The 14,456-nt window shown below is 36.4% G+C and overlaps 1 protein-coding gene across 6 annotated transcripts in view; it reads left to right on the top strand.

Annotated features, from left to right (window-relative positions):
- Positions 1-14,456, top strand: part of SYCP1 (synaptonemal complex protein 1) — a 126,752-nt gene that overhangs the window by 101,672 nt on the left and 10,624 nt on the right. For all 6 annotated transcript variants that reach the window (XM_017661817.3, XM_073234394.1, XM_073234391.1 and 3 more), the window contains one exon: positions 7,109-7,249. In XM_017661817.3, the coding sequence (XP_017517306.3) occupies positions 7,109-7,249 (141 nt within the window). The remainder of the gene's footprint in view (positions 1-7,108; positions 7,250-14,456) is intronic.

Here is a 14,456-nt window from a genome sequence, read left to right as displayed (position 1 = left end):
CAGACTGACCCTTTGCCCACACTTTGATATGCCCTTTATACTATTGTGTAGAACTCATTGGAGATCACCACACAGGAACTGCTTTTTTTTAAGAGAAAGGAATATTATCAGAAAAATGTATTTCCATAGCTGATCATCTGACACCCTTTAAATGATCAAAATTAAGGATATTTAAAGCATGCATTAATCGTTGATTTACAGTTAGTTTTATCCTATCATGGAGTAATCCCCTTTTCTTTTTTTTTTGTTATCATTAATCTACAATTACATGAAGAATATTATGTTTACCAGGCTCTCCTCTATACCAGGTCCCCCCACAAACCCCTTTACAGTCACTGTCCATCAGTATAGCAAAATGTTGTAGAATCACTACTTGTCTTCTCTGTGTTGTACAGCCCTCCCCTTTCTCCCCCCACCTTATGCATGCTAATCATAATACCCCCTTTCTTCTCTCTGCTTATTTTTAATTGGGTTATTTTGTTTTTTTTTTATTTTTATTTTTTTGGTGTTTAGGCATATGAGTTCTATATATATATTTTGGATGTTAACCCCTTATTGGATAAATCATTTATGAATATATTCTCCCATGCTTTTTGTTCTGCTGATGGTGTCCTTTGATGTACAGAAGCTTTTTAGTTTTATATAGTCCCTCTTGTTTATTTTTTATTTTTTTCCCCGTGCCCAAGGAGATGTGTCCAGAAAACAATTTCTCATGCTTATGTTCAAGAGATTTTTGCCTATGTTTTCTTCTAAGAGTTTTATAGTTTCATGTCATACATTTGGGCCCTTAATCTATTTCAAGTTTATTTTTGTGTAAGGAGTTAGATAGTAATACTGTTTCATTCTCTTTCATGTAGCTGTCTGATTTTACTAACACCAGTATTGAAGAGGCTGTCTTTTCCCTATTGTATATTCATGACTCCTTTGTTGTATATTAACTGACCATATATATAGGGTTCACATCTGGAACTCTATTCTGTTTCATTGATCTTTGGATCTGTTCTTGTGCTACCATACTGTTTGATTACTGTGGCTTTGTAGTATAGCTTGAAGTCAGGGAGTGTAATACCCCAATCTTTATTCTTCTTTCAAAGATTGCTTTGGCTATTTGGGGTCTTTTGAAGTTCCATATAAAGTTTAGGATTATTTTCTCTTGTTCATTGAAAAATGCCATTGATATTTTGATAGGGATTGCATTGAATCTGTAAATTGCTTTGGGCATGATGGCCATTTTGGCAATATTAATTATTCCTGTCCATAAGCATGGGATAGTTTTCCATTTATTTATGTTTTCTTTAATTTCTCTCATGAGTGTCTTGCAGAGCAGAGGTCTTTCACATCCTTGGCTAGGCTTATTCCCAGGAATTTCATTCATTTTGATGCAGTTGTAAATGGAATTGTTTTCCTGCTATCTCTTTTTTTCAGTGAAAGTTTTACTTCTTCCTTACCAATTTGGATGCCTTTTATCTTTTTAGCTTGTCTGATTTCTGTGGTTAGGACTCCCAGTATTATGCTGAATAAAAGTGGTGAGAGTGGTCGTCCTTGTCTTGTTCCTGATTTTAAAGGAAAAGCTGAAAACTTTTCACCATTATGATTTTAGCTGTGGGTTTGCTGTATATGACATTTATTATGTTGAGGGACATATTCTCTGTACCCATTTTGTTGAGAGTTTTCTTCATTAATGGATGTTGAATTTTGTCATGCTTTTTTAACATTCTATTGAGATGATCATGTAGTTTTTATCCTTCTTTTTGTTAGTATGGTGTATGATATTGATTTATGAATATTATACCATCCTTGCCTCTGTGGAATAAATCCCACTTGTTTGTGATAGATGATCCTTTTGAAGTATTTTTGAATTCAGTTTTCTAATATTTTGTTTAGGATTTATGCATCTATGTTCATCAGGAATATTGGTCTGTGATTTTCTTTTTGATAATTTCTTTCTCTGGTTTTGGTATTAGAGTGATTCTTGCCTTATAGAATGTTTTTGGAAGTATTCCCACCTTTTCTACTTTTTGGAATACTTTAGGAAGGATGGGTGCCCTATGTTCTTTAAATGTTTGGTAGAATTCAGCTGTGAACCCTCTGGTTGAGGACTATTTTTGTTTGGATTTTTCTGATTATCAATTCACTTTTGTTACTGGTAATCGGTGTATTCAGATTTTTTTGTTTTTTCCTGTGTCAGCAATGGAAGGTTGTACTTTTCTAGGAATTGTCCATTTCTTCTAGATTGTCCAATTATTGGCATATAATTTTTCATAGAATTCTCTAATAATAACTTGTATTTCTGTGGTGTCAGTTGTGACTATTCCTTTTTAGTTTCTGATTTTGTTTATTTGTCCTCTCTCTTTTTTTCCTTGATAAGCCTAGCTAGAGGTTTGTCTATCTTGTTTTACTTCTCAAGGAACCAGCTCTTGGTTTCATTGATTTTTTTCTATTGTTTTATCCTTCTCTATTTTATTTGTTTCTGCTCCGAACTTTATTATGTCCGTCCATCTACTAATTTTGGGCTGCATTTGTTCCTCTTTTTCTTATTTCTTTAGTTGTGAGTTCAGATGAGGTAGGCCTGTATTGCTTGCTATATACTTACCTCTTAGAACTTCTTTTGCAGCATCCCACAAATTTTGGACTGTTGTATTTTTGTTTTCATTTATTTCCATGTATTGCTTGATTTCTGTTTTAATTTGTTCATTGTTCTATTGATTATTTAGAAGCATGTTGTTTTGCCTCCTAGTGTTTGTGGGTTTTTTTTGTTTCCATTGTGTAATTTATTGCTAGTTTCATCCCACTCTGGTCTGAGAGGCTCCTTGATACGATTTCAATACTTTTGAATTTATTGTGGCATAGTATGTGATCTATTCTGGAGAATGTTTTGTGTACACTTGAGCTGTGTATCCTGCTGCTTTTGGGTGAAATGTTCTGTAGATACCTGCAAAGTCCATCTAATCTAATATGTTGTTCAGTACCTCTGTTTCCTTATTTATTTTCTGTCTGGTTGCCCTGTCCATTGATGTAAGTGGTATGTTGAAGTCCTCCAATATGAATAAGTAGCAGTCAGTTACGCCCTTTACTTCTGTTAGTATTGGTTTTACATATTTAAGTGGTCCTATGTTTGATGCATAGATGTTTATAATTGATAAATACTCTTGTTCGACTAATCCCTTTATCATTATGTAATGTTATTATTTGTCTCATTACTTTGTTTTGAGGTCTGTTTTGTCTGATAGAAGTACTGCTACTCTCGCTTTTTTCTCCTTATTACTTGCATGAAATATCTTTTTCATTCCTTCATTTTCAGTCTTTGTATGTCTTTGGGTCTGAAATGAGTCTCTAATAGGCAGCATATAGATGGGTCTTGTTTCTTTATCCATTCTGTCACCCTGTGTCTTTTGATTGGTGCTTTCAGTCATTTATATTTAAGGCAATTATTGAAAGGTATGTACTATTGAATTTTATTGTTTTCTGGTTTTTGTAATTCTCTGTTCCTTTCTTCCTCTCTTATACACTTTACTTGTTATTTCATGCTTTTCTTTAGTGTTGTGATTGGATTTTTCTTTTTAATTTTTTTGTGTATCTATTAATAGGCTTCAGGCTTAGGGTAACATAGGTTCATGGATAGTTTCCTAACTATATAACAGTTTATATTAAGTTGATGATTGCTGTATTTCAAACACAATCTAAAAGTATTTCTTTTTTATTCTTCTTTCTCCTCCCCACTTTATGAATTAGATATCATAATCTATATTTCTTGTGTATCCCTTGACTAATTTTGTATATAGTTGGTTTTACTACTTTTGTTTGTTTTGTTTTAATTTCAAACTTCCTTGGTAAGTAATTGGCCTGCTACCCCTACTTTGGGATTATTTTCACTTGTGAAAACTATTTAGGCTTAATAACTCTTCCATCTACAGAAGTCCCTTTAGCATATTCTGTAATGCTTGTTTAGTGGTGGTAATTTCCTTCAGTTTTTGTTTATCTAGGAAATGTTTAATTTCTTCAAATTTGAATGACAATCTTGCTGGGTGTAGAATTCTTGGTTGAAGGTCCTTTTGTTTCAATACATTAAATATTTCATGCCATTCCCTTCTGGCCATAGAGTGTTGCTGAGAAATCTGCTGATAGCCTGATGGGTTTTCCCTTATAGGTGATTTTTTTTATTGCTCTGGTGCTTTCAATACCTTGTTTTTGTCTTTAATCTTTGTCATTTTAATTATTATATGCTGTGATGTTGTCCTCCTGGGATTGCTTTTGTTAGGGGCTCTCTTTGTTTCTAGACCTGGTTTCTATTCTCTTTCTCAGATTGGGTAAGTTTTCAGCAATTGTGTCTTCTAAGAGACTTCCTACCCCTTTGTCTCTATCTTCCTCTTTTGGTACCTCTATTATATGAATATTGTTTCCTCTGGAGTTGTCACCCTGCTTTCTTAGCATCCTCTCATTTCTTCTAGAGATTATTTTTTCTCTCTATTCCTCAGCTTTTTGTTTTTCTGTTCCTTAATTTCCATCTCAGTGATTGTCTCCACTTGCAGCAATCTATTAGTCATCCCCTCCATTATATGTTTCTTTTCAGTTACTGTATTTTTCAGCTCTGAGTGGCTCTTTTTCAACTCTTCTATCTCTTTGTTGAAGTCCTCCCTGAATCATCAATACTTTTCCCCAGATAAGTGAGCATATTTATGACTGTTACGTTGAAGTCTTTATCAAGAAGATTGATGATCTGTGTCATTCATCCCTCTTTCTGGTTTCATATACTGTATTTTTGCTTGGAACATATTTCTTTGCCTCCTCATTTTGTCAGGGTTTTTGTGTTTTCGCCTTTGTCTTAGATAGGTCCACTATGCTTCTTGGTCTAGACAGTAATGGGTGTCCTGTGGTGCCCAGAAGCTCAAGACTCCTTACTCTCCAATGCCTCATTCTCCTTTGCAGAGGAGCCCCAGTTGCTATTGGTGGGCTGTGGGCAGGGCTTCTTTCTGTCTGTCTGCTTGTAGTGGTATATATCAGTCTGCTACAGATGGCAGCTCACTTCTGCTGACCCTTGTGAGCTGAGCATTGTTGTGGGATGGACACCCTCTACCTGCCATGAAGTGATGGCAGCACTACTGGGTTTACATGGTCAGCAGGGTGGGCACTACCCTGGCACAGGCTGCCAGTGAGGAGGAAGGAGTGTTTGGAGATGTTTCTCACAGGTGTCTCCCCAGTTGGGCTGAGAAACTGGGAAGGTTTCCCTCTGCCTGTGCATGGGAGGAAGTTTCCACCTTCCCTTCCTACTCCACCATCTTTTTTTCCCCTCTCAGTTAGACATTGTTTTCATACTTTCTTTTAATCCTATAGACATGGTTTAGTTCTTTAGCTCTGAACATATTTAGAATAGCTAATTTAAGGTCTTTGGCTGGGAAGTCTCAATGACTAGACTTCCTTAGGAATAATTCTATTGATTACCTCCCACACCCTAATCAACTGCCCTGGGTAAGGGCCATAATATCTTATTTCTTGGTGTATGGCTCACGATTTTTTCTTGAAATTTGGCACCCTAAAAATAATGTGACAGCTCTGGAAATCAGATGATCCTCTCACTTCAGGGTTTATTGTTGTTTCTGCCTGTCATAGTTGTTATTGTTTGTTTAATGACTTTTCTGAACTAATTCTGTAAAGTTTATATTCTTTAAGCAGCATGGAAGTGTTTACGTGGTTAGCTAAAAGTTCAGCTAATGTTTTAACAGAAATTTCCTTAATTACCTGGACCAGTATCTCCCAGTCTTTACCAAAAGATTGTAAGTATGTGTACAGGCATGCCTTCAACACTCAGCTAGTTGATAACTCTTCCTTAGCCTTTAATTTTTGCTTGTTCAGAACCTCCAGATCAGCCAGAGGTAAGAGCTAGGGCCTTCTCAGGTTTTTCCAGGGCTTACTGACAATCCTATGCCTGGCTTTCTATATTTCTAGGAATATGTCAGAGCTTTTCAAAGCTCCTATAGACATCTTGCTTCCTAACTTTCTTTTTAAAGTTTCTGGTTAGTCTGTCATTTGCTCCACCTATTAATCATTGTGTCATGGAGCTGCAAAGTTAAAACACTGGCCTGTAATTGACTTGACAAATGCTACTTGCTATTCCACACACCAAGGAGCAGTCTCTTTGTACTGAGTGAACTCTGAGTCAGGTCAGATATAGATAGCCTTTTAAGTGAGGTCTTTCAGAGAGCCACCAGACAGGTCGCATAATGACAACTCTTTGGCAATAAATATTTGAAAGAGCCCCTAGTTCTATTCTGCTCTGTTTAGTGTCTGCAGAGTGGACCAAGAATATGTGCTGTTTCTTTTTTTAAAGATAACAGAGCTAGAGAGTGGGATAAAGAAAAGTTAAGATACCACAAAGCTTGCTGTTCTTACAGAGATCCAGCCATTAAAAAAAAAGCTCTCCAGGTTATCACAAACTTTTTGTTTAATATCCAGTGTTCTGAAAAAGCTGATTTTGAGCACTTTTACCAGTATTTTTATTGCTTTATTGAAAAGCAAATTTTTGGATCTCTTTACTCTGCCATTTTGTTGGTGTCACTGACCTAACTTATCAAAGATGCATTTTAAAAAATTATAAAACTTGCAGGGCAATATGGAACACTAAACTTTGATTAATATGAAGTGTTTTATGCCCCCAAAATAAACAAACCTATTTTCTCATAAATAGATTTGTAGCAAAGCAAAGATCACCCAGTTCTAGGTCTTAATCATTCTTAGAAAACTTAAAAGTTTTTCTTTTATTAAGATTACTGACTGCTCAAGCTGGACTATTTCTCTGTTTTTCTCCCCCAACAACCCTCCATTATTTTCTTTAGTCAGTTGAAGGGAAGGAAAGAGAAAGTCCACTACTGCACAAATTTTTTGAAGAAAATTATAAAAGTTTTAATAGCAAAAACATCTGAATTAAATTCTTATCCAAAATTTCATTTCATATACATGCCAATAATGGAGAGTCACTGATTACTAAAGAGTCAACTTGCCTTGTGTGTGTGTGTGTATGTACATACATACATACATACATATATATATATATATATATATAAAATGCATGTTTTAGTTGATGGGAAAACAAATTGTTTTTCTTTTTGGATAGGTATATACTGTGAAGACACCAACAAAACTAAAAATTCAGCAAAGAGAAAACAACGCAACCATTGAAGAAAGTAATAAAAAAAGAAAAATGGTCTTTGAGTTTGATATTAATTCAGATAGTTCAGAAACTACTGATCTTCTGGTAATATTCTTTGATATAATCAGGATTTATTTGTTTACATTATTTGTCTGCATTATTTCTTGACGTATGTGTATAATATGTGCATATAATATCTATTATTACAATATTGAAATAGAATAGAACTCTTCTTAAACACAGAGCCCTATGCTTTTGCTTCATTTTAGAGAAATTAGGGTTCAAAGAATCTCTACATTTCAGAAAACATGGTATTTTGAATTACTTGCTTTAACATAGTTGACATATGAGATGATTAACCATCTTGTTTTCTAGAAGAGAGTTATAAAGGAGTTTTTACCACATTTCCTCTTCCTTTTTTCTTTAAAGAAAGGTTGGTGAGTATTTTATATTTTGCCACAGCCAAATTTGTTATTTAGGGTTCCTCTTGATTTTTCATACTACCCAAGTTTATTTTATACTACTTATTGGTTGAAATCGATATCAAGGTTGACAACTACAATATTTTTTAATTGTTAAAGAGTTAATGTATTATAGATGGCATGTTTAAGGAGGATATTTCCCCTAGCAGTTGGTATCACTAATTACTCACTACCATTGGTATTCACACATACCAGTGTTTTCCAAAAGCCATAGTATTTTCTAAATGCATAATAATGATTTTTTGAGAATAATTACTTAGGTTCATTTAATTTAAAAACAGATAAATCTCATCATACAAAATGGAGCAATATTCTTAATAACAGAATTTTACTTAAAGCCATTTGTTTCATTATTCCCATTCATAACTATGAGATCCTTCAAACTTTTCCACTGTTTTCATTTGTTCTGAAATATTGAACAGTTGAAATCTTAATCTTAAAACCCTAATTATTGACATTAACTTATAGAATATGTACTCTAGTATCTGTTTATTTTACAGATAGTGACTAACATTTAAGTGATTAAAACTTTGAACCAGGCACTGTTGTAAAGACTTTACATAGATTACTTTGGTTAATAGTCTCATGCTCTAAAAGTATAGGCAGTATTGGTATTCTCATTTATAAACACAAATAGTTTGCCCAAGATCACATAGCTAGTAAGAGGTGGAGCCAAAAATTGAACAGTCTAGCTTCACAGCCTATGTAAGTCATTATACATAGTGACTGCCACTTGAAACTGAAATCCAGATAGATAAAAATGTAATGAAAATTAGTAGAAAGAACATGAGGTCTAGAATTTTACATTTCCAGAATTGGAATCCCTGCTTTTTTTCTAGCAATGTGAATTTAGGCTTGTTTCTTAGCTGATCTGAGATTCAGAATGACTCACGATTTTATTTCATTTTTAAAAGGAACATCATAACTTTGCATGACAATAAATGTACCACAGTATTATAATTTCACAGAATTGGTCAAATTAGTCTAAAAAGACATTTCACAGTGGGTTTTATCAGCTATAATTACCACTTGAAGTTACTAGTTTTTTTTGTAATTTTCGTAGCTGTTGCATTTAAATTTTGTTGAACATTAAAAAAAACTTAAAATGAATTGTTTAGAGTGAGTACAAAGTGTCAGGAATCCATTTCTCCACCTAGATAGCAATTGTGCTAGCAGAAACTGTCTGAAGTAACTATTTTGGAAATCTGGAGATTATTTGAATGCTTTCAATTTCCAAGGGGAAACTTAGCTGGTAGATTATGGTTAATTTTGGTCAAGTTCAGCCATAAGCATGGTAGCAGCTACCTATCACCCAACCCATATGCCTGTGGCAAATAGCCATGCTTATGTCTTGCTGAAGCCAGGGTAAGCAGTAAGGACTTCGGTCTCCAAATATAAAGGTTTGATGTTCTGATTATTGAACGCTGGAGCCACAGAGATTGACTGCCATTATTTCAGTCCTCACCAGCTGAAGTTTATTCCAGAGGATTCAAAAAAACCACACCTGGAGGAGATCAGAGGAAAAAGATGGTGGAGTAGGAAGGCAAGGTGGGAACCTACTCCTACACACACAACAAGAAAGCAAATACAACTAACCCTGAAAATGACCTGAAGACTGCAGAACATAACATCTCCACCTGGTAAAGAAGAGAAGACCATATAAAGAAGGGTAAAGTGGCAGAGCTGTAATCGATTGGGATCCAAGTCCTTCCCCCCATCCAGCCCACAAGCAGGAGGGAGAGGAATGGAGCAGGGAGGGATCCTGCAAACCTGGCCCTGGAGATCTTCTCTGGGAACACAAGTCCACATTGCACTGGGCTTTGGTGATTAATGGGGCTGAACACCAGAAAGGTTTGGAGCACTCTGGGAGGCTGAGACTTCTGTCAGTTGTGGAGGATAGGCATGTTCCATTGGTGTCTTGCCAATGGATTTCATCTGTGGGAAAGTTCACTATGGATTCAATGTGACCAAAGAAATGACAGTAGAATGTTCTTGGGGTTGAAAGGGTTATTATACCCAACTTTACCTCCACAGTGGCAGGTCAGTCACTAGAATCCCATCCAGTCAGAGCGAGTCTGCATGCAGAAAGCCAGTCTCTGCCTCTAGGCCTCTACCCATGCAGCCGTCTCAGTCTCTGTCCTTGGTGCTGCCACCACTCCAGTCTCATCTCTTTTCTCCTGCAGCCTTGCAGCCATGTCTCCCAGAGCACTGGGTGGAGCTCTTTATATAGAGGCAGTAACAATGTATTGTCCACACATGTGTAGTTAGCTAGCCAACCAGGGCCAGGTGAGAATCTTGGCCATAGGAATCATCACTTTATCCACAATTGGTCCCACTGAGAACCAACATGGAGGCAGCAGTTTGAAAGATGTACCAGCAGTGGGAAGTGTGCCAGAGGGATCAGGGATGGAGGTAGCTTTCCATAGGAGAAATGGCAGGTGGACAATGCTTCCCCAGCCCTCCCTCCACACTGGTTGGTAGTTCATGGGAGACTGTCCTGATGCTCCATTCCTCTTGCTGGCAACTTAGCCCTATCGCACTTTCCTGTGCATGTACTTGCCTGGCCTGCTCAGTCCAGAAGTGGTCAGACTTTGCTGCCAGGCAGGTAGAAGGATACTTTCCAAGTATTCCCAGCTGTCTCTTAGCAGAATGGCAGAGGCGCCTGCAGAAGCCAGCTCCAAACACTTGTACCCCTTGATGGTGGCCCAGCCCAACATTGAACTTCCCTGCATACCTGTGATGCCCACCTTGCCAACCCAGGAATGCCACCACTGCTGCAGGTGCAGGGCAGGCCAAGTGTGGCCCAGTTCACAATGATTCCAGCAGCACACAGAGAAACTGCTGCCGCCCATGGCTTAACAATGGGCACAGAGTGGACTGTGCTGACAAAGTCACTCCTGGCAGACAGGCAGGAGAAGCCCCATCCACAGCACACCAACAGCAGTGGGCTCCATTGCAAAGGAGAACTTGACACTGATGAACAAAGTGTCATGAGCTTCTGGGTGCCCCAGGATGCCCTCTTTATAAATCTGTTAATTTCTAGACCAGGAGGCATAGCTGAACTGTCTAATACAAAGGAAAAAACACAGAAACCTTGACAAAATGAAGAGGGAGAGGAATATATTACAAACAAAATTGCAGGATAAGACACCAGAATGAGGGGTAAATGAAACAGATAGACAATCTCCTTGATAAAAGATTTCAAAGTAACAGTCATAAATATGCTCATTGACCTGTGGAAAGAATTGATGATCTCAGTGAGAATTTCAACAAAGATTTGAAAAAGCCACTCAGAGCTGAAGAATACAGTAACTGAAACAAAAATATAATGGAAGGAATGAATAATAGATTGCTATAAGTAAAGGAGACAATGAGATGAAAATTAGAGAACAGTAAAACACAAAGTTGAGGAACAGAGAGAAAGGAATTCCTAAGAATTAGAGGATGCTAAGAGAACAGTGTAGCAATTCCAAATGAAACAATATTCACATAATAGAGATACCAGGAGAAGAGAGAGACAAAAGGGTAGAAAGTCTTTTTGAAGAAATAATTGCTGAAAACTTACCAAAGTTTTCAGGGAAAGGAAATAGACACATAGGTCCTGGAAGCACAGAGAGCACCTAACAAAAGGAACCCCAGCAAGACAACACCAAGACATACAGTAATTAAAATGACAAAGACTAAAACATAATGAGAGAGTTTTGAAGGCAGCAACAGAGAGGTGAACAGTTACCTATAAGGGAAACCTCATAAAGCTATTAGCAGATTTCTCAGCAGAAAATCCAAGCCAGAAGGTGGTGGCATGAAATATTTAATGTATTGAAAGTGAAGAAAGTTCAACAAACAATCCTCTAACCAGCAAGGTTATCATTCAGAATTGGAGAGATGAAAAGTTTTCCTGAAAAATGAAAGTTAAAAGAATTCACCACTACTAAACTGGCCTCAAATGGTATGTTAAAGGAGCTTCTATAGATGGAAATTTTCTTAACCATGAATATTTTGTCAGTGAAAATAAACCCACAATAAATGTAGGAGACCAAATACTTACCAAGCAAGAGTGAAGTTAAAAAAAATAGTAAAGACAGCTATGCACAAAATCAGTCAAGGGATATACAAGCAATGCAGATTATAACATATACATAGAGTGTGGAGGAGGAAGCAAAAACTGCTCAGAGAGAAATGCATCACTGTAAATTTCTACATTAAAAAAGAAAGATTGCACACCAATAAGCTAACTACACATCACAGAACTAGGAAAAGAAGAGCAAACTAAATCAAAAGCTAGCAGTAGGAAGGAAAAATAAAGATTACAGTGGAGTTAAATTAGAAAATAGAAAGCAATATAGAGAAAATAATGAGAACAAAATTTGCATCTTTGAAAAGGTCAACAAAATTGACAAACTTTAGCTAGACTGACAAAAAGATACAAATAACTAAAAATGAAAGAGCATTGTCAATAGATGAATGGATGAAGAAGATGAGGTACATATACACAATGGAATGTTATTCATCCATAAAAAGAAAAGAAGTCCTGCCATTTGCAACAGCATGGATGGATCTAGAGGGTATTATGCTCAGTGAAATAAACCAGGCAGAGAAAGACAAATACCCTATGACTTCATTTATTTGTGGAATATAAAAACAAAGCAAAACAGAAGGAACAAAACGGAAGTTGACTCAGACACTGAGAAGTGACTAGTGGTTACCAAGGGAGAGGGGTTGGAGTAGGTGGGGGAGACGATGAGGGGGATAAAGGGCACAATAATTCTCAATCACAATATAAGTTGGTCATGATGGTATTACTGCATGGAGATTATAGCTAATGATTCTGTAACATCTTTCACGTTGCTAGATAGTAACCACACTAGAGGGGGGTGAGGATTTAATAATGTGGGTAACTATTGAGCCACTGTGTTGTGCATCTGAAACCAACATAAGATTGTATATCAATGATACTTCAGTTAAAGAAAATGAAAGGACATCATAACCAACCTTTCACAGATAAAAGGAAAATATTGCAAATAGTTACATGCCAGTAGATTACATGCCTAGAAAAATAGGCAAATTCCTTGAAACACACATTACCTAAAGTGACTAAAGAAGAAACAGAAAACCTCAACTGACCTATAAGAAGTAGAGTTTAAATTAGTAATCAAAAACCTCCCAAGAAAAATAAGTCCTGGACCACATGGCTTCATTGATGGAGTCTATCAAACATTTAAGGACTTAACACTAACCCTTCTGAAACTCTTCCAAAAAGTTGAAGAGAGAACACTTTGTAACTCATTCTTTGGTGTAGCATTACCTTGATACTGAAGCCAGATAAATTAAAGGAAATTTATGAATGTAGATGCAAAAATCATCAACAAAATAATAGCAAATCAAATCCAACAGCACATAAAAAGGATTGCTTACCATGACCAAGTAGGATATATCCAAGAAATTCCAGGGTGGTTTGGTATAAGAAAATCAATGTTATATATCACATTAACAGAATGGACAAAAAATATCCTACGTAGTCATCTCAATCGATATAAAAAAGGCATTTGACAAAATCCAGGATCTTTTGGTTGTAAAAACTTTAGTAAAGGGGAAATCCTCAACATGAGAAAGGGTACTTATGGAAACCTACAGCTAATGTCATACTCCATGATGAAAGACTAGAAAGCTTTCCCTAAGATTGAGACAAGGATGTCCACTTTCACCTCTGTTAGGCAACACTGTACCAGAAGTTTTAACCAGAGTTAGACTATTAGACAAAAATAAAAAAATTAAGGGAGGGAGGAAGGAAGGGACAAAGAAGGGAAGGAAATATAAGACATGTAAATAGAAGAGGTAAAATGATCTCTAATTTGCAGATGACATGATTTTATCTAGGTGGAAAAATCACAGAATCCCAAGAAAGCCACGAGAGTTAAATGAATTCAGCAATACTGAAGGGTATAAGATCAAAACATAAAAATCAGTTATATTTCTATTCATCAGCAATAAATAATCCTAAAAGGAACTTAAGAAAATAATTTCATTTACAATAGCATCTGAAAGTATTAAAGCAAATCTAACCAAGAAAGTGAAAGACTTATACACTGACAATTATAAATAATTACTGAAAGAAATTAAAGAATTATAAAAAAATTCTTTGGTCATGGATAAGTAGACTTGACTTTATTAAGATATCTACCAAAATTCCAATAGCCTTTTTTGGTAGAAGTAGAAAGTTTGATACTCAAATTCATAAGGAACTACAAGATGCCTCAAATAGCTAAAACAATCTTGGAAAAGAAGGACAATATTTGAGAATTCACAGTTCTTGACTTTGAAACTTACTACAAAGCCAGCAATTAAAACAGTATAGTGTTGGAATAAGAACAGATGTATGGACATGATAAAACAGAGCCCAGAAATAAGTTCACATATAGTCAATTTTTGACAAGAGTGCTAACACCATTCAATGGATAAAGGACAGTTTTCAACTGGATATCCACATGTAAAAGAATGAAGTTGGACTCTTACCGTACACTGTATAGAAAGATTGACTTAAAAAAGATCAAAGAGGGGGCGGAGCCAAGATGGCGGCGTGAGTAGAGCAGTGGAAATCTCCTCCCAAAAACACATAGAGCTATGAAAATATAATAAAGAAAAATCTTCCTAAAATAGAGACCACAGGACACAGGACAACATCCAGACCACATCCACACCTGCAAGAACCCAGCGCCTTGTGAAGGGGGTAAGATACAAGCCCCAGCCCGGCGGGACCCGAGCGCCCCTCCCCCCGGCTCCCGGCGGGTGGAGAGAAACCGGAGCGGTTTTTTTTTTGGCGAGCGCTTTTT

The sequence above is a fragment of the Manis javanica genome, chromosome 4 (genome assembly GCF_040802235.1).
Source record: "Manis javanica isolate MJ-LG chromosome 4, MJ_LKY, whole genome shotgun sequence".
Taxonomy (NCBI): Eukaryota; Metazoa; Chordata; class Mammalia; order Pholidota; family Manidae; genus Manis; species Manis javanica.
This window is presented reverse-complemented; position numbering and strand designations above follow the sequence as displayed.